Source organism: Candoia aspera, chromosome 4 (genome assembly GCF_035149785.1).
Source record: "Candoia aspera isolate rCanAsp1 chromosome 4, rCanAsp1.hap2, whole genome shotgun sequence".
Taxonomy (NCBI): domain Eukaryota; kingdom Metazoa; phylum Chordata; class Lepidosauria; order Squamata; family Boidae; genus Candoia; species Candoia aspera.
In genome coordinates, this window is record NC_086156.1 from 87,545,362 (window position 1) to 87,565,665 (window position 20,304).

At 42.8% G+C, this 20,304-nt stretch overlaps 2 protein-coding genes across 2 annotated transcripts; both read left to right on the forward strand.

Annotated features, from left to right (window-relative positions):
* Positions 1–2,260: 2,260 nt before the first annotated feature.
* Positions 2,261–7,322, forward strand: THAP7 (THAP domain containing 7). Its single transcript, XM_063300965.1, has 5 exons — positions 2,261–2,367; positions 3,915–3,994; positions 4,360–4,512; positions 5,893–6,007; positions 6,572–7,322. Exons 2-5 carry the CDS (start codon positions 3,915–3,917, stop codon positions 7,127–7,129), a joined length of 906 nt encoding a protein of 301 aa, XP_063157035.1. The 5' UTR covers positions 2,261–2,367; the 3' UTR covers positions 7,130–7,322.
* Positions 7,323–15,281: 7,959 nt separating this feature from the next.
* Positions 15,282–18,645, forward strand: LOC134495476 (E3 ubiquitin-protein ligase TRIM39-like). The gene is made up of 3 exons (XM_063300967.1): positions 15,282–15,580; positions 16,829–16,885; positions 17,852–18,645. Exons 1-3 carry the CDS (start codon positions 15,304–15,306, stop codon positions 18,376–18,378), a joined length of 861 nt encoding a protein of 286 aa, XP_063157037.1. The 5' UTR covers positions 15,282–15,303; the 3' UTR covers positions 18,379–18,645.
* Positions 18,646–20,304: the final 1,659 nt, after the last annotated feature.

The window sequence follows — 20,304 nt, forward strand, 5'->3', positions numbered from 1 at the left end:
AGCTGAAAGACTGCTCCAACAAGATTTGAGCTAGCTCAGGCTCAGATAAAATAGTGCCAGGTCCTTTCTGAAGAATTTACAAACTTCTTAAAAGAATTAATTCTCAAGAAAGCTTCTAAAAGCAAGGCCAAAATTGTCATAGCAGTTTGTTATGATTGCTTTGATTATGTGCCATCAAGTCGTTTTCAACTCCTAGCAACCACATAGATTTTTTCCATGACGATCTATCCCTAATCTGTTCTTTCAAGTCTCTCAGCGGAGCAATCATCACCACCATAACTGAGTCCATCTGCCTTGCTGCTGGTTGTCCTCTGCTTCACTTTTTCCCCCACCTTTCCCAGTATTAGAGCCTTTTCCAAAAGTCTTGGTCTTCACATAATGTGGCCAAAACAGGATAATTTGAGCCTAGTCATTTGTTACTTGAGTAAGAACTCTGGGCTGGTTTGTTTGATGATCCATCAGTTTGTTTTCTTGGCTGTCCACAGTATTCTCAGGAGTCTTCTCCAACAGCAAAGTTCAAAAGCATCACATACTGTTCCTATCCTGCTTCTTCAAAGTCCAACTTTCGCTTCCAGAGTGTCACAGGGAATACCACGGCTTGCATGATTCTGATCTTTGTAGGTATAGACACATCACAGCATTTGAATATCTTTTCCAAGGCCTTCATGCCTGCTCTACCGAGTACTAGTCTGTGGTGTATTTCTTTTTTTATGATTTTATTAGAATTTAAAAATACAAAAATAAAAAACTAACATAAACTAAAACAAATATAGAAAATACAGGGGAAAAACAAGTAAGAAGAAATAGAAGAAAGAAAAAGAAAAAGAAAGAAAGAAAGAAAGAAAGAAAGAGAGAAAGAGAGAAAGGAGAGAGAGAAAGAGAAAGAGCAGATGTATAAGATGACCCCCCCTCCCTCTAGACAAATATAAATAATTTCAGTAACTTAACACCTTCTCTAGTATTTCAATAAACAAAGAAAGGAAAATCTTCCCATATCTCATCCCTTATCAATAAACAAATCATAAAAACTCATCATTCAATGTTAATCTGCAAAGATCTATTACCAGCTACCAGAAACAACACTTTCTCTAAAATATAAGGCAAAAGAAATCTCTCCCCATTTATAAACAGATCCTTAAAACTTCATCATTCAGTCCTGGTCACAAAGAAATCCCATTTAGCTACCAAAAATCACAACATATATTTAATTTAGTCTGTGGTGTATTTCTTGACTGCTTGTTCCTTTACTATTGATGATTGATCCTAAAAGACAAGCTATCCACCACTTCGATATCTTCATTGCCAATTCTAAGACTGGTTGTTGTACATGTTATCATTAGTTTGATCTTCTCTATACAGTATTTAATTTTAGTCCCATTTTTTCCTTTTGCTTCTTAACTTTTACTAGAGCTTGCAGATCGTTTGCATTTTCGACTATCAAAGCAGCGTCATCAGCATAGCGCAGATTGATGTTTCTTCCTCTTAATGTTATTATTAAGTCCCATTAATTTCAGTGGGATTTAGTCTGATTGCTACCTCTAAATTCTACAAACGACTTGCTTAAAACAGAGACTGTGAATTTATTTGATTCATAGTTCACATTTCCTGTTTGTGTTAGTGTTATCTACCCAACCGTTTAAAAAATTGAACCCGCCTTTGCACAGCTCGGCGGCTTTTAATTGGTCCTAGTTTGAGTGATAAAAAGTAGAGGCTGGGACTCGCTCGCGGAAGGTAACAGACGAAGCGAGGATTGGCCAGAAAGGAGGCGGTTACTAAGGAGCCGGTACCTGTCTATAGAGATAGGAACAATGGAGAGCAGCACTTCCTAAACAAAGATGCATACCCATCACACTGTCTCATTCGGGTGGGCAACAGAATGAAGACCACAATAAAAAAGGAAGCTGTAGTGAAAGAAGAAAGCTTTTGCTGCCTAAACATCCTGTTAAAAAAAAAACCGCTGCTTTTTTCTACCTTAACTTTTATAGAAAATTTTCAACAGCTTCCTTATTATGTAGGAGAGACGAAGGTATTTATCTTCCCAATGGCTAAAAACCAGGGCTACTCCACCTGCAAATTGCAAAAAGCCGGACGACCATTGAACGGCACCAAAGAGTTTTCGGCATCCATTGGAGGTCAACTAAGGGATTCCCCTGCTCTCTGCAGCCCAGATGGGGCAAACCTACGAAAGATCTTCCTGCGACATTCATGTACGAAAGAACCACTCATGAACGGGAGCCTGTGGCGCTCTAGAGGTTAACATCTCTAGGCCGCCCTCGAGCTCACTTCTCGCGAGAAGAGTCGCGAGTCTCCTTTCCGCTTCAGCTTCCAAGCCGCGCCGGCGGTGCCGCGAGCAATGGGAGTGGGGAGGTGAGGCGCCCCGAAAAAGCCACGGAGAAGGAAGGGAGCATCGCGGACCCCGCGACGCCCCTCCGCACCTGCTCCTGCGCGTGCTTCCCCGGCGTACGGCGGCGTGTCACTTCAGCCCTTTCGCGCCAGCTGCTCTTCTCCCCTCCAAGAGGGCTGCGGGAGGGAGGGAGAGAAAGGAGCGGGCTGCTGTAGCCACGCCCCTTCATGCTCCTTAGGGCCCCCCCCCCCGCTTTCTGACTGGGCTTGAGACGAAAGGAGGTCTCGGGTGCGCCCCGTCCGTCCGTCCTTTCTGGGTAACATGGCTTTGGAGTCGAGCCCGACTGCTGGTGACGGCGTGGCACGTCCATGCAGTTTTCCTGGCAGTGGTAGGGATGGGGGTGGCCACTGCTTTTCTCCGAGATGTCTTTCCCTCACATCCCTGGATTTCCTGGTGGTCCTACATCCAAATACAAAGCAGCCCCGATTCTGTTAAGCTCCAAGGTCTGCTAGGTACAATTAGCATCTTTCCAAACCCATGTTCTTAATGCATAAGGTGTAAAAATAAGGGGGGGAAACTCTCTGCAAAGGGGCTCCCCCCAACCCAAGGGTTCTTAACCGTATTAGAGATCCAGCAGCTAGGTTGAGACGCTAGATAAAGCAGTACGTGGTGCACTTGTTTGTGGCGTAACCTGTTGTATGAACTTGTTCTTGTGGCTTGCAAGTCGTATTTTATGTTGTTGTGACTTATTCTAGAAACCGTGGCTAATCAAAATAGAGCTTCATAAAATACAAACCCAGCCTTGCAACTGCAGCTTCAATGCATCTGGCACCTGGCTGGGGAAGTAAAGGGTATATTTGTGATGGTATTAAAAGTGGCAGGCAACAGAAGCATGAAGGTCTTCAAGTAACCTTGAGGTATCTAGCCAACGTGACTGAGTTATAGTTAGCAAGGTAGTGCAGAAGCAGAAATCTTCCTCTCAAACGCCACCTTAAATCTGAACTACATGAATGTGTATTTTTAAAAACTAAAGCTAATGCACATTGTCAAACACAGGGATGATTTCCATACATTAATCCGGTATTGCATACAATGCACTTGGCAAGTCCCAGAAAAAAACAGGAATTCTTCTCTTAATTTACTTTTATTGTAAATACGCCTAAATTTGTGGAATGTATCATGAATCAAAATACTCAGCTTTCTCAGAATCTTGGTTTCATAGATATTTTGAGAAGATAGATGTGAAAGTTTGTGCAGTTTACTGGTATATTTTGTAAGCCAGAGTAATGGATGAACAATACTTCCAGTAGCAAATTAATAGGCTGTCATTTCACTATCCCAACCAGCTCCTTCTCTCAAAGTGATTAAAATTTAGCTCTAAATCATTCTGCAAAACTACACGTCCTGCTTTCAACAGTTGTTGATACAGAATATTAGGACTTCTTTAGTGTTACATAGCCCAGTTCTGGAGGCTTCTAGGCACCCGTCTTATCTCTTCTTAAGAAGAAGAAATGTATGACATAATCCTCAGGATATTGGAAGTACATGTTTTGTTTTTTTCCTCTCGCAGATGCCCCGTCACTGCTCTGCTACTGGCTGTTGCACCCGTGATACACCTGAAACACGCAATCGAGGCATTTCTTTCCATCGGTGAGAAATTATTTCACTCCTTGCCCTCCCAGACCCCCATTCCCTTATTGAGCAGAGGCTGGGTAGGATTAGTCTGCTATAATTGCAGCATCATATGATGTCCCAGCATCATAAAATCAAGCTTTGTAGGATCAGTGTTTTTAAAGAACATAAACTGCCCCAGTGGATCAGACCCCAGGCTCATTTTATCCAGCAGTCTGTGCTCACAGTGGCCCATGAAACTGCACAAGGAAGCCCATTAGTCTCCCAGGAGATGGCCTTCGGAGGCAGTCACATAGCCATCAAGGCTGGGAAGAAGAGATCTACAATATTGCATGTGGCCTCTGATCTCCAAAGGGTTAATCACTTAATTTCTGTTCTCACAGACTGCCAAAGGACAATCCCCGGCGAACCACATGGTTGGAGAATTGTCGGCGGAAAGACCTGAGTGGGCAGGGTCTCTGGGACCCTGCTTCCAAATATGTTTACTTTTGCTCCAAGCACTTTGAGAAGAATTGCTTTGAACTGGTGGGCACCAGGTAGGTTATTAAAATAGTTGAAAAAACATGAAAGGGCATGCAGAATTAAAGTAGACAGTTCGCAGCTGGACAGTAATGTACATCCTATGGAGAGGAATGTTCCATCTGACTTTTATTCATTTTTTAAAATACTATGAATATGGGAAACTACCCTGCTGTATCAGGCTAGGAACCAGCCATAAACTTTTTTTAAAAATGAAAAGGGTGGATGGCGTAGCCCAGGGCTTTCTCTCAGGATGCTTCCCTACTTTCCTGCCCAGAGAAAAGACAAAGCTGGAAAGGAGAGGCAGTGGGTATTAGTCTCATCAGTTTTGTGACAGCCACTTTGTGAAAACAGCCACAACATAATATGAACATTCCAAACATGTCCACAAACCCAAAAAAAAGGTTACCTACCCTTGAGATACATTTTTTAAGCTTTTTAGCTGAAAAGCTAAAAGTCTCATTCAAGTCAAGCTCAACCTCTGGCACTTTTACAGGCACGTCCATGCAATTTTCTTCACAGCAGTATGGAAGTGGGTTACTTTCTAGGACATGTTTTGATTTCTCCATCTAACCTATAGTCTTGGTGTTCTCTCATAATCCCCCATCCCACTGCTAGCCAGACCTGACCCTGCTTAGCTTCTAGGCCCAGAAAAGGGGAGCTGTGTGTTTCTACCTGCTAAGACAGCAGAGAGTAAGGCTAGGAAGAGACATCAAAGTGACCTGACAGCTACTTTAAAAACAACAACAACAACAACAGTGCTGAAGGCGTAGAAACCAGTTTGGTTTATTAACGATGACCAGTTTTTAGTTTAAAATATTTTTCCAGAGGAGAAAAGGGTAAAATACCAATATGAGTTAAATTCTGAACATTTAGGATGTGATGAGTCCCACTGGAAATCAAGGGATTTTTTCTTTCCTACAGCAAGAGTGGCAGATACTTAGGGTAACCAGCCACATACTCATGTATCAAACTAAAACTGGACTCTTCTGCCTGCCCCGCCTCCCCCCGAACCTGGTAAATCCATTTGACAAACTAATAAGTGTGAGGGAAATCTTGAAAAGATCTTGGGTAGTTGCACTAGATGGTTATTTCCAAAACAGATCATAGGCTTAATTTGGTAGACATTATTTCAGAACAAGAGTTCTGTGTTATAGAATTGTTTCTAAGGGATAAGGCTAAATATATGCAGCCAAAATTAATTAGTTTGTTCACTTGATCTGTCTGTACACAAAAAAACTGGGCAAATAATATTCAAAATAGAGTGTAACTGGCTAATATCCAAAGTCCTGTGGCTCTCAGAATATCTGCATTCTTACCCAGCGATCCACAGTCCAGGTGCTGGGCTTTCTGCAGCCAGTAACAGCTTGCATGTGTCTGGGTTGTTTCCTTTGTAGTGGTTATCATCGTCTCAAAGAAGGTGCTGTTCCTACAATATTTGAGCTTCATGCAAAGCCACGCCGGAAATCAAAGCTAAACAGTTCCAAACTTGCAAAACATCAACAGAAGCAGTGAGTCCTGCTCTCCTGACCTTATGTTCTCTGTAATCCTGTGCATATTTATTTGGAAGTATGTTACAGTACATTCAGTGATGCTTGCTTCTTGATAAATAGTATAACATTAATAGCATAATCTATTCAGACGTTGATGGATTAATATATTAGTAAGCTTAAAAGGAATTTTGTGTGTTATAGAATGGAATTGTGGAATCTGAGATTGGGACCAAGGGAAAAGATACGGATTAAGCTAAGAATATTAAATGTGGAAAAGTACCAGTCCTTGAATATAATTTAGTGTCTTAATTGGGTCATATGTTTCTATCTGTTTGTATATCTCCATCTTTTTATATTCTTGCAACAGTATGTTATGAGAGTTACCTACTCAGGGCTGCCTGGAAACTTCCATGTTTTCCCATGCCCAAGCCTCTCTCCATATTGGCTTCTTATGGACTGTAGGAAGGATATGTCCTAAATGGGCTTCCAGCATCTGCAATCATGTTTTTCCCTGCTGGTTACTCTGTGTCACAGCTAAGGCTGCAGCTGCTTCTCACCTGACCCGGATTCTATCCTTTTTCACAGCTGTGGTCCCTGCCCTGCAGAGGAGACAACTCCATTGTGTATGGACATCTCCTGTTTCCCTGTGCAAGAGCTGCCAAGTCCTGGGGCTGCTCCTACTAGTGGTGAGCCTCGAAGCCAGCCCAACCTTCCAGGGTCAGAACCAGAGAGTTTGACCATTCTGTCAGATGCATCCCTGGAACAATCACCAGCTGCTACTGGTCAAGAAGAAGCCTCGCCTTCTCCAGCTCTCCCAGAACCCGTGGGGGATCCATCTCAACCTGTTTCTCTCTCCCTCTACATGCTACGGCTCCCACCCCCAGCTGGTGCCTACATCCAGAATGAGCACAGCTACCAGGTGGGTAGTGCCTTGCTCTGGAAGAGGCGGGCTGAGGCAGCACTTGATGCTCTGGGGAAAGCGCAGAGGCAGCTGCAGGCCTGCCGGCGCCGTGAACAGAGACTCCGCCTGCGCATCTGCGAGTTGCAGCGTGAACGGCGGCCACACAACACTGATGCACATCGACGGCTTAAAGAACACCTGCAGGTCTTTGAATTGCAGCTACTGAATGACATTGAATAACTTTTGAAAGGGCCCAAACTTACCTTGCTTTGTGTGGCGGTGTCGCAAACTTGGGCCGTCTATTTCCCATCTCCAAGCTAGGTTGTATGAAAACTTGGGGCTCTACAAACTTGCAACCTGCTTGATGCAACCCTGTTTCCCCTTCACCATTCATGTTTATATCTGTAAATAAAGATTCTTTTGTATAAATGGATGTTCCCAGCTCAGCTGAAGATAACCTGGTTCCTTGAGGACAGATTTAGGAAAGGCTGTTATTTTGAGAACTTCATTATGGTGCTGCTCTAGAGGGTCACAGTATTTTTTTGACAGCTGCTTGACGTCTTGAATTTAGGGCTTGTCATGATTGCTGAGTAGAAGAAAAGCCTTGATGCTTTTCTTTCAATTATTAAGCTGTACAATATGAAAATCTAGTAAAGTACTATCTTGTCACAAAAGAACTTCTCCCCACCAAAAATCAACAAAATCAGTATATATGTAATATATATGCATGCATCATACTGCCAGACAAATATGGTAATAATTTAAATCTAAATTACATAAAGAGAAAACTTACCTTTTTATGCTAGGGATAGTTTTGTACAAATCATTTAGCTGTTTTAGTATGTAAGCAGCCAGGCCATAAACTTAGACATAGCGTGGAGCAAAGCTAATTGCTGGAGCCAAGTATAGCCTAACCTAAATGTGAAATTTCAGGAGAATGCCTCAGTACTGAAACAATGAAGAGTAACTTTTGGTGCCCAAATTATGTAGACCCTGTACATTTTGAGTAAGAACTTTTCTAGATGTGCTGCTCCAAAATGTCTTACAGGTAGTCCTTGCTTAACGACCGTTCATTTAACGATGGTCCAAAGTTATGATGGCTGTCCTAACAGCCAGGAAACACGCTGAGACAAGGAACTGGTCTCTAATGTTTATTGCTAGTACATAACAGGAATCCTAACAAACTGAAGAAGCGTGGGAAAAACCCAGACATATAAACCCCAAAGGTTAAGGCGGTCCCGATCTGTGTCTCTTTGAATGGCTGACCAATTCCTCAGTGCTACGCATGCGCTTAACAGTCTGGATGGGAGCCCCCTGCTCGCCATCCTTATTCATGACAATGGCCTTGGGAAAAGTGCATCATGGCCTGTACTTGCACTTATGACCGTTGCAAACCGTCACCCCCCCACAGCCACATGATTGCAATTTGGGCACTTGGCATCTAGCTCGCATTTACAACCAGTTGCAGCATCCTGCAGTCCCGTGATTGCAATTTGTGACCTTTTTTTGCCAGTTTCCAGCAAAAAAAAGTCCATTGGGGAAGCTGGATTCACTTAATGATCTGTGATTCTCTTAACCGTGGTGATTTGCTTAACAACCATTGTAAAATTATCGTAAAATCAGGTCCGGTCATGTGGTGATCCACTTAAGGACCACACTGCTTAACAACCAATTTTCTGGTCCCTGCTGTGGTCATTAAGTGAAGACTACTTGTATTCACCACACTGGATGTTTTGGATTCTCATTCAGTTTTGTAACTGCATGAAAGAATCTCTTGCTGAATCAAGGGAATGGTCTTCAGCTCTAAGTAAAATCATTTCTTTTTTTAATATAATTTTTATTAAGAATTTTGATTACAATAGTAATAAGTAAAATCATTTCCATGGCTTGTCTCAACATACTGGGATCAATCAAGGTTCTGCAGCCTCAAGAAAGCCATCAACATGCTGTCAAGCCTATAAGGAATATCTCTGGATGTGGCCTCATATTCTTCTCCTTGAATGTTTAGCTTTTATTTTTAAAAAGCAGCATCTAAGCCATTTTTCTTATGAGGATAAGGGAAAGTGAACAAACAGAATTCTACTCAGTTGTGTGCTCAAAATATTCTGGCTGAAGAGCGCATAGGCCAAGCTGTGGGGTCAGAGTTTGTAGAATTTAATGTACTAATATTTAATATAATAAAATAAACTGAACATAGTTGGAGTATCTGCATTTCAGCTGATATGCCCCAATTCTCCGTTTTTCTCAAAGCTTCATTTTGCATAAAGATCTTCAAGTGAGAGGTAGTCAAGGGACCCCAAACAGGATTCTTGACGTGAGCGCCCTCCCCGCCAATCCTGAAGCTACCTAACATCTTTAGACCTGCACAAAAAAAAAACTTGTAGCCTTCCAGATGTTGAATTACTTACCAATTATTGCAAATGACAAGGGATACTTGCAGTTTAACAATATGTAGAAAGCCATAAAGTCCCATCTCTGTTTTAAACTGTGTGTACATCACTGCTATGGGAAGTGACCTGTTCCTCCAGAGGAGATGCTATGCTTGGCAAACACCAGAATGTTTTAAGTTTTTCTTCTAGCCAAACACCAACTAGTGAAGCAAGGCAGGGTCTTATAATCCAGAAGTCAGTTATGATAGTAAAAGTTCTCTACATAAAAAGGTTCAAGGGAAGAGCAAAGCTAAGTGCATACCAAGTCTTGGTCAGTCCCAGGAAACAAGGCAATTGTTCCAGCAGTTGCTCACACAGGATAATGACATGGTTTCCAGCAGTGGGTCATCTCTCTAAGGCCAGCTTTATATATGTGGCTTCATGTCTCTACCGTAAGCAGCTAGACTGCACTAGCTCAGTTCGTATGGTAAGTCTGCTAAGAAGCTTCATTCATCCATTCATTTTAGAAGAGCACAAAATACAAGCAAAGTACCAAGGTACACAATAACCACATCAAACCTAAATCCATAATAATAAAACTGATAAAAACCAGAAAAAGAGAAATGAAAAAACAAAATCTATACATACTGTTTATAAGGCAAGTCTGCCCAGGAGCTAAAATAAATTCTGAGTACTGTAGGACATTATTCCCAAGAATCACAGGTATGGGATATACCTGAGTAGTTATCTAGGAAGCATGATCTTTTTTTATAGCTGCACCAAACATGATGGAGCTCGGCATTGCTCTAGTGTCTGGTAAGCTAACATTTGAGCAAGTCTACATATGCCAGAATTGCATCCTGTATTTCTTTTATATGGTTTATGATTTTTATGTTTTCCCAATCATAAGATACTGGGTGGTTCACAAATCAAAACAGAAGAATCATAAAATAACCTACTAGGAAATAAAAGGGACGCGGTGGCGCTGCGGGTTAAACCGCTGAGCTGTCGATCGGAAGGTCAGCGGTTCGAAACCGCGCGGCGGGGTGAGCTCCCGTTGCTCGTCCCAGCTTCTGCACACCAAGCAGTTCGAAAACATGCAAATGTGAGTAGATTAATTGGTACCGCTTCGGCGGGAAGGTAACGGCGTTCCGTGAGTCATGCTGGCCACATGACCCGGAAGTGTCCTATGGACAACGCCGGCTCCAAGGCTTTGAAACGGAGATGAGCACCACCCCCTAGAGTCGGATTCGACTGGACTTTACGTCAAGGGAAACCTTTACCTTTACCTTTACTAGGAAATAAAAAATATATAGCAATAATATAAAAGAATTGCTTACTTATTTCAGTCAACAGGTCTATGATTTCCTTAAACCAAGATTAATATACCCCCCAAAAAAATCACAATAGTAAGTCCCTTTCCCTGTGTAAGATTGCTTAGATCTTTATGGAACAGGGGCAAAAGTACAGGTAATTTTAAACAGGTAGCAAGACTTATGTGTTTTCAAGTGTTGCATTAGTTTGAACCCAAATTTGTATAGAGCTGGACTGAGGCTTTTTACTATATCCACGAAAATATTGTGATACCGAACTGATCTCTAAGGCCAAGGAGCAGCAGAGAACAAATTCCTACCACCACCTTTCTGACAAAAATAACCTTTTGGTTCAATTGATCAGTCTAAGTGAAGTTCAGATGATGAAAAACTGATGTGGATTGTATCTGTCTGTAATATATGCTTACAATCTTTTTGGAGACACTTCGATGTTATTCTTTAAAAAGACATTTCGCTTGCACTGTTGGATACATTATCCCTGTCCATCAAATTGTTCCCTTTATGGTGCAAAATAGAGGGTGAATTACCTGGAGTCCTACTTTCCATCTCTGTTCTGCTGGTAAGTACTTAAAACGATTAAAAGGGGAACAACCAAAGGCCATTGCCTTTGGGACAGTCCATGCTAGTTACCTACAAAATTGTTTCCAGCGGCTCTGGACGTTTTGTGCTTTTTGATAATGTATAAACTATAGATAATGTAAAATTTTGCCTGTCCATATTTCTGCATGTTTTTGCCTGCCCTTTGTCACCTTTTGCCAGTTAACTTTCTTGATGTTTGTTGACATTTAATAAACATCAAGCTATATTTTTGCTAGCTGAATTTAGTGGGGTGCGTGCACTTGCTCTGATCGGGATATAGGGATTGACTGGAATTGTGCTGGGTTCAAACTAAACGGAAATTACCCACAGTAATTTTCCAACAAGCACAACACACTTAAATGAGTTACTGGATTTTTGCATAATTCATTAAATGCAGAGCTACCACATGGGCACAGTTAACACAACATGCGAAGACACAAACAAAATTAAAGTTGTTCAAGTGCAGCTGCTAGCTAGTCTGTAGGTTGAGTCACGGCAACTGGATTTCTTTCTTTTTGGTAGAAACATTTCGCTGCTTGTCCAAGCAGCTTCTTCAGTCTGGGCAAAGGTTGGTGAGGGGACCCCATATATGTCTTCCAGGGTGGCTGTATTGTCCCTATGCCTGAATGGCTGTTAAATGTGCCATGGAGGTGTGGATTGCCTTTGGGATGTCTCACTCCTAGATCCTTTGTTCATCCCCAAGTGGATCATTAAGAGTGGCCTTCCTGGCGGTCTTAATCTTCCTGAGGACTGATGAAAGAGCACCATGAAAAATGGGGGACAGGTTGTGTCTGAGGCCTCTGCCTCTATTTTCCACTTTGGCGTGAATGGATTCCTTAACCCCTCTCTCAAACCACCTATCTTCCCTGTCCAAAATGTGAACATTGTTATCCTCAAATGAGTGTCCTTTTTCTTTTAGATGAAGGTACACTGCTGATTCTGGTCCTGTGGTGTTGCTCCTCCTGTGTTGGGCCATCCTCTTGTGTAAAGGCTGTTTGGTTTCCCCAATGTAGAGCTCAGAACACTCCGCACTGCACTGGACTGCATATACCACGTTGCTCCTCTCATGTTTCGGTGTTGGGTCTTTAGGGTGTACAAGCCTGTCTCAGTGTGTTAGTGGGTTTAAAATATACCCGTATGTGGTGTTTTCCAAATATCTGTTTTATCCTTTCCAACATACCAGCCATGTAAGGAATGACCAGGTTCTTCCCTTGACTCTGGGTGTCAACCCTGTCTGCCCTTGTTTTAGGTCTAGGGGTAGACTTAGATTTATGCTGGTTTTCTTTCTTTTTGGCATCCATGGAGGTGGGGATGGTTTCTGCCCTGTGACGTAATGTCCTGATGACTCCTAGTTTGTGCTGCAGTGGATGGTGGGAGTCAAACATCAGGTATTGGTCTGTGTGTGTGGGTTTCCTGTAAATCTCTATTTCTACCTTGCCACCGGTCCCAGTAAGAACCTCACAGTGTAAGAATGCCAGTCTGTTGTCCTTGCAATATAAACCACACAAATTATTACCTGGGTCAGACACAGTGACTCAGGTGTGTAAAGACTGAATTTGCATCTTGACATCACTTCATATGTGACTTCAATTTTCAAATAACCTGGCTAGCTGAGGATGCTGATGAACTGACCGGTTCCATGTATCATGGGAACTCTGCAAATACATATGTCCAAACTAAAACTGCTTTTAAAAATGGCAGTTTCTTGAGAGCGTAAGTCCTTCAAAGGGATTGTATGGGGTGAAGAGAAGGGGGCCGGAGGAACTTGGACATTTTTTTAAAATGCCAGTATGATGAAAAAATTGATAAGGGGAAAAAACCAACCACAAGAGGGTAGCAGAGCACAGGATATGGAAGCCTGGATTGAGCAACGTGGTTGGAAAGGCTGCCTCTAGAAGACCAGGTCTGTCAGGAAAGAGAACTCACTTACACAAGGAACTTTGTTGTTTATTCGTTCAGTCGCTTCATGGACCAGCCCACGCCAGAGCTTCCTGTCGGTCGTCAACACCCCCAGCTCCCCCAGGGACGAGTCCGTCACCTCTAGAATATCATCCATCCATCTTGCCCTTGGTCGGCCCCTCTTCCTTTTGCCTTCCACTCTCCCTAGCATCAGCATCTTCTCCAGGATGTCCTGTCTTCTCATTATGTGGCCGAAGTATTTCAGTTTTGCCTTTAATATCATTACGCTAGAAACTACATTTCTGGAAATTTTAAAGGAAAAGCTTTTTTTATATATATTTGGTCTTTTTTTCCCTAACGGGCCCAAGTACTTCAATTACATCTAGTACCAGTTTGGTGGCATTCTCGGGTAACTCGCTTAACTCGAAGCCAGCAGCAGCAGCAGCTCCCCGACCTGTCACAGGCGAGGACCGCTTTCCCAAGAAACTTGCAAGGTTGTTATCGATGAAGTCGTGCTCGATTTAAAGACTTTTATTATTATTATTATTATTATTATTATTATTATTATTACTTTACATTGGGAGTCGGGAACGCTGACTTCCAAGAAGCTTTTCCGCAGCCTTTCCATCGCCAGGACGTTCCCCCCGCCCACTCCCGATTGCTTTTCGTCTTCTTGGCCGTGCGCAGGGGCCGCCCGTTCTCGGCCAAACCCCTGCTTGAGAGCTGCGGAGGACGAAGAGCCCCACCCCGATCGCCGCTTTGCTGGCGACCTACTTTCTCTTTCCCTCTCCGCGCCGGGCAGCCTGAGGCAGCGGCGCCCGAGCAACGAGTTCCTCCCCGAGTCCCCCTTCCTTTGCTCCGACGTCTCCAGGCCGGCAAAGAGCGGTGAGCGAGCGAGCGGGCGGGGGCCGAGAGAGCCGCCTTCCTCTCCCTTCCCGGACCCGCACGGTTCCCCCGGCCCTCCCGGGACCTCCACTGCAGCAGCCGCCGCTTTGGCAGGGCTGACGCTCTGCGGCCCAACCAGCACGTCTTGGCTGGGGAAAGCGCTGCCCAGTTCTCCACTGGCTGCCGCCTGGATCGATCACGAGGGGCGGCGCCTGCCTGCCTGCCCTCCGCCTTCCATCCTGGGCAGAGAAGACGCGACACTAAAGGCACAGGCGGAGGGCGGGCAAAGGAAAAGGAGAGCTTCGGGCGCAACAGTTAGGTTCCAGGGACAACGGAGAGGGGTCACGCCTCGGCCAGGGGTAAGCTAGAGCGCAGCAGGCCGGAAATGGAGGGAGTCAGGGAGGGGGAACGGCTAAAAGAAGGAAGCAGCGTTGGCTGGCCTCCCTTTCTGCTTTTTCTTTTTCTCCTACCTCCCAAGAGATGGATAAAGCTTGATGGAGCTGTTTTCTCAGGAGGCCTGATGCTCCCCTTTTCCACAGTATGGCTATGATGATAAATGACTTCCTCCCTCTCTTCTGAAAGATCTTCTGGTCTTCTCCCCAGCCAGATTGGATGTTTTCATTGGCTTAGTTCTCTTTTATGGTTCCTACAAGCTGGACCTTGGTAAAATGGTCCAAAGAGAAGTTAAGTTAATCTGTTTTGCATTCTAAAAAACAGACCCCAAACATGGAAGATTTGGCATCCTCTCACAGGATAAGCAATTTTCTTATGGAGTTCAGACAAAAAAGAAGTTGAAGCTCACGTTTTATCTTCACACCAATCCTTTTCATAGTAGTAACAGAAAGTTACTCTTCAGCTTAAAAGTGCTCTTAGATACTTATAAAATCAGTTATCATATCCTTCCACATTAAAATAAATTATGAAGGGGATATATTGAGAGGGACTTAGTTACAAAAGAGAAAATGGTCTTTATGGCTACAAGAGAAGTAGTTTCCTGCAGTTGCTTTTTTTCTGGTCAACAGATGGTTTTCTTCTTGCCCACCTGTTCTTCCTGGGAAGCAATGCCTCCATGACCCACTTCTACCTTGGCTAAGGAGGGTGCCTTATCTGTTTCTTTCTGCAGCATCCAATGGAGCTGCAAAGTCTTTATCATTTAAAAATGACACTTGTGGATTTCTTCACACTTGTTCAATTTTTAAAGATGCCAAAGCCCTGTTTCCTTTCTATAGGCCTACCTTAAACTTTGACCACACCACTTTTTGTCCCCTTAATCTGATTTGTTCAGAGTCTTTCTACTGCAGCCTTTACACTTTTCTTTTTCTTCAGATCCACCTGGGTGAGGGCCACAATGTCCCACACTCCCTGTTGCAAGCTAGTTGACTATTTTGAAGAACTGAGTGAAGGTGAATTCAAGAAATTTAAGATGCACCTCGAGGACTACCCACTGGAGAAGGGCTACAAGCCCATCCGCCGCTCCAAGACTGAGAAAGCCACTTGCGTTGAAATAGCCCGATACATGACTGAGGCGTATGAGGATGCCAAGGCACTGAGGATGACCGTCAACATTTTGGACAGAATAAATAAGAAGGATCTGTCTGCAAGAATCCGAAAGGAGATGCCGGAATGTATGTAGAAAGAGCCCTGTTGTGCACTGGTAACCCAGGAGTGATTCTTAAGCTTAATTCCATTGTTGGACTCTGTTCCTCTTTGCACATTGGCTTTCTAATGACATTTCTCTCAGAATGTGTGATTTGTAGGCCTCCATTAATCTTTGCCATGGAGTCAGATTTGGTCCCTTACTCTAAAGCAGTGTTTCTCAATCTTTAAGCCATATGGACTTCAACTCCCAGAGGAATTCTGGGAGTTGAAGTCCATACAACTTAAAGTTGCCATGGTTGAGAAACACTGCTCTAAAGCCAACAAGCTCACTGGCTTTCTTATGACAGTCTCCTGTAGTGTCCTTACCCAGGGGATTGAAATGTATAGGAAGTAAGTATACAAATAGGGAGAAAGATACAAAACTAGGACTCATATTTTCTACATAGGAATAAAGAGGCTTCACATTTTCAGAGGACCCAGACTTCAGTGAAGACCTAGGGGGAAAAAAATTAGGAAAAATGGTCCAAAGAGAAGTTAAGTTAATCTGTTTTGCATTCTACAAAACAGACCCCAAACAAACCCCAAATGAGAAATTGCAGAAATACAAGATTGGGGAGAACGAGCACACTTGGAGAGAAATGCAAATAATTGAGGAAAAGCATTTTGGGAAAATAGTTTTTTTCCTATTTTTTCCCATCCAAATTATCATGATTTTTTTTTAAAAAAAAATTGGGTTTCACATCCTGATGGATTCAATACCTTCCTCATGCATCGGACTCCTCATGCATTTACAACTGTTCCTTCCGTGCTTATAATGGCATCATTTTTACTGGAAAATGCTGCCTGGACTTTACTGAACCACAGAAGCTACCAGGTAGCGGCTTTCATTGAAAAACTGCCAGGCTGGTGCCCCTTGCTGGCCCCTGCTTCCTATTTGGTGATGATGGAGGTTCTGCTAACTGTGTGGAAAACTCCGCTCAGCAATGCAGCCCAACTTGCTGTCCTTCAGTTGTGTTGACTGGAAATGATGAGAACTGTAATCCAATACATCTGAAGGGCACCCAGTTTGGAAAAGCTGTTTTAACCCCATATTAGTTCTAGCTGGGAAAGCATCTGATCCTAATTGCATCAATTTAATGTTGTGAGTCCTGTGAAGGATACTTTTCTCATCCACGTGATTGTGACAGAAGGAAAAAAAGGGACAGCCAATTGGCTCGCTCATTCATTCATTTTGTTTGTTGGTTTTAATTAGAGTTGACTTTTATTTCTAACAGATTTCCTTCAGTCTCCAGAATCAGACAATGGGATGTTTTCTGGATCTCAAAAGAAAGGTTAGTTGTCCAGAGATGCATTAAGTGTTTTCCAAATACAAGACTTCAGTCACAAAGAAAAAAGACTGATCCAAATCTCCTACCAGATCTGTGGGTAATTTGCTGCAGAATCAAAATCCCAGGATGTCAAAGACCCGGTGATTCTGCAGACGCAAGAGGCTTTTTGTTCCAACTATTTTTTAAATGAAGTAGCTGGGGAAAAAGGGGGACTGTGAAAACTGTCTGAAAGAGCTCCAAAGCTTTAGTAGTCTTTTAGCACATAGATTAGCCCTGATGCACCAATGAGAGCCATAGCTCCCACAAGGTACCTCTAAATGACTCCCATAAATGCCCAATTAATGTTTAAAAAATCAAATAGGTGAAATCTTTCAAAATCCCCAAATATCACAACCAGCCAGTATTTCTGCATAACATTTCATGAGATCTCCAGGTGAGATTTCCAATATTTTTATCTTGCTTTAGTTAGCTGAATGCACCACCACACAAAATCATCCACTGGCAGCTCTTGCATAAAAAGATTGCTGATCCATGATCGAAAATAATAGTTTTGAATTGTTTTTTTCATCCTGTGTCTTTGTATCTTCAGCTTCTCGATAATGCTGTCACCTTCCTCCTTAAAAACCAGGAACCATTTTCCGTAATCCAGTATTTTAGAAGGAATGCCCCAAACTTACAGAATTATTTATAACTGAATCACACTTGACTCCTAGTGGCTGCATTTATATAGTCTTCTTGGTAGCATTATTGTCTTCTTCCAATCTAGACTACATCACTGGTACTCCCAGTTGGCCCTCCATCCAAGTGGCAGTAAGAATTGTACATTGCTTAGAGGTCATTAATCATTTCAACAACTCTCACAATGTTATATTTGTCTTTAACCTGAATTAACCCTCCCTTTCCACCAAACCTGTAAAGCATCAATGGAGTCACCATCACTTCAACCTTTTTTTTGTCCTTTCTTTTTAGTGGAGGTGATGCTGGATCCCAAGACAGCTTTCCCCACCCTCATCCTTTCAGAAGATCGGAAAAGTATATATATGGGCGAGCGAGCCCAGGACCTTCCTAGCAATCCTGAACGCTTTAATTTTTGTCCTTGTGTTCTGGGAGCAGAAGGCATTGATTCTGGGATTTCAGAGTGGGTGGTTGAAGTGGGCAAGGCTAAAAACTGGGCCGTTGGTGTTGTCCGTGAATCAGTAGAAAGAAAAGGATACTTATATATTACAGCTACCGAAGGGTTTTGGGTATTGCAGTTGATGCATGGAGAATATGAGGTTTCCACCACACCTAAGACCATTCTTCCACTGTGGAAGTCAGTACGACGGATCCTGGTTCGCCTAGAATTCAGTTTAGGCAATCTCTCCTTTTATGATGCGGACTCTAAGGAGATTATCTTTCCTTTCAACTACCCATTTTCTGAGAAAATGTTCCCATTCTTCCTGACTTGGGACAAAAAAAATCCCTTGAAAATCATTCCAAATGACTCCAGAGGTTAATTCGGGGAAGAACAAGGAGAAGCAGTGTTGTGAAATGGCCCCACTTGAATCATTTTCTGCTCATAGTTTGAAGTAATTGCCATCAGATTCAGTGAATCTTACTTCTGATTAAACACAATAGTGTTGTTAATTTCTGATTTCTGCTCCCTTTGTTCTCTTCGTGGGAACTTTTTTTAAGGCCTTGAGTGTATGTATGAAAAAAGCTTGAGAAATAAAGCTTGGAAAACATTTACCCATTATTCATAAAGATTCCAAAAAGAAGAAGAATATGTTGTGATTTTTAAAAAGGACCTTGAGAGTAAGGAATGGGGTCAAACAATCCTGGCCTGCAGACAAGATACGGGTTAACATCATGGGAGGGAATAAAACTAGAGCTGCTGGGCTGTTCTGGTGGGTCGCCAAAAAAAAAAATCCTTCAGTGAAGAACCTCTCTTGAGAGGATGGGTACAGTACAGTAACTCTTAAAATGGGAAAAAAAGATTTGTGCATCTTCAAGCAATGCGTGTTAATATTATTTGTAGACTGACCCGTAGAATGCAGAGTTGGATTTCTGCACTCTCCTAAATGCAACAACTGTACGTTTGACTCAAGGGGCATTTCTTACCATCTTCTGCAAGCAATTTTGAATTACACTACAGATGGTATACTGTCAAAATGAAAAATAGGATTGTTTGCCAAATGGATTTCTAGCCAGGCGTTTGTTTTTTCCCAAGTGTCCAGTTATGCCCATAAAACCTTTCTGGCAAGGAACTTGCAACTCCAAAAGGATCTCATTCAGTGCGCTTGATCCATGAATGCTGCTGCTCCAAGCTAGCCCCTTGGTCTAGCTCAGTGGTTCTCAAACATTTCAGTCTCGGGACCCTTTACATTCTTAAAAATGCTGGGAAATATCCTATCAGGTAGTTTATGCATGTCAGGAGAGAAGGCATCTGATGAGTAACTCCAAATGGGGGAGGACAGGGTGGTAAACAAAAATTATGTGTTTTATTTAAAAGTCAACAAGCAATAATGTGAAGGTATGGAACCACATGCATAGCACCATTTCAGATGGGAGATGTGAAAAAAGAGGTGTGGATTTAGAAAAAAAAAGCATAGGCTTCCATGACCATGCACCAAGCTTTTCAGAACAAGAATGCATTCAAAGTGTGCAAAGTATCACCATTATTTTACAGGTCACTTTATTTCTTTCCTCGATTACGGGCAGAACACACAAATAAAAAGAAATCAGTTTATATTTGGGGGAGGGGGGTTCTGAAAAGCTTGCTGGAGAGGAGACACATGAGAACCACAGCTCCCTCTCCCTTCTCAGCTGTTTTAACTGCGGTTCCTTCTTCCATTCAGTCAAGACCAGGAACCCCAAATAGTTTATCTGTAAAGACTGCAGAGCCTGGTCAGTCACAAAAAGGACACATTAGCAAGGCTCCCAGGGTGAAAGGCACCCTCCCACTGCCAAACGTAGGGTATGTCTACTTTACAGGAAGAGGCTCAAATTACAAACAGATTAATGGTTACAGGTTATGGGTCAAGCAACTCCATACTAGGAAACAGATGAACTCATGGTCAGAGAAGCATGCGTATTAGAAAAACATGCACTAAGCAACTTATCTCTACCGTACTATGTGCTAGGCTGTACCAAGTGCACAGAATTCTCTATTTTCCTACAAACTTCAATGAAGTAAAAGGACAAAAAGTGCTTTTGAAGATGGAAATCACTTTTTAAAGTTCTAATGCCTTTGGTTTTTTGACATACGCAGGCAGCGGTCTTCACATCCAAAGCACGGTAGTTTTATTTCTTAATTTTGCCGATCAACCTACGGTTCGGGGATGGTGGGAAGTTTTCAACCCATCGGGAGTTGCGACCACCAGCTCCGGGAAGCTTTTCCGCAGCCTTTCCATCGCCAGGACGTTCCCCCCGCCCACTCCCGA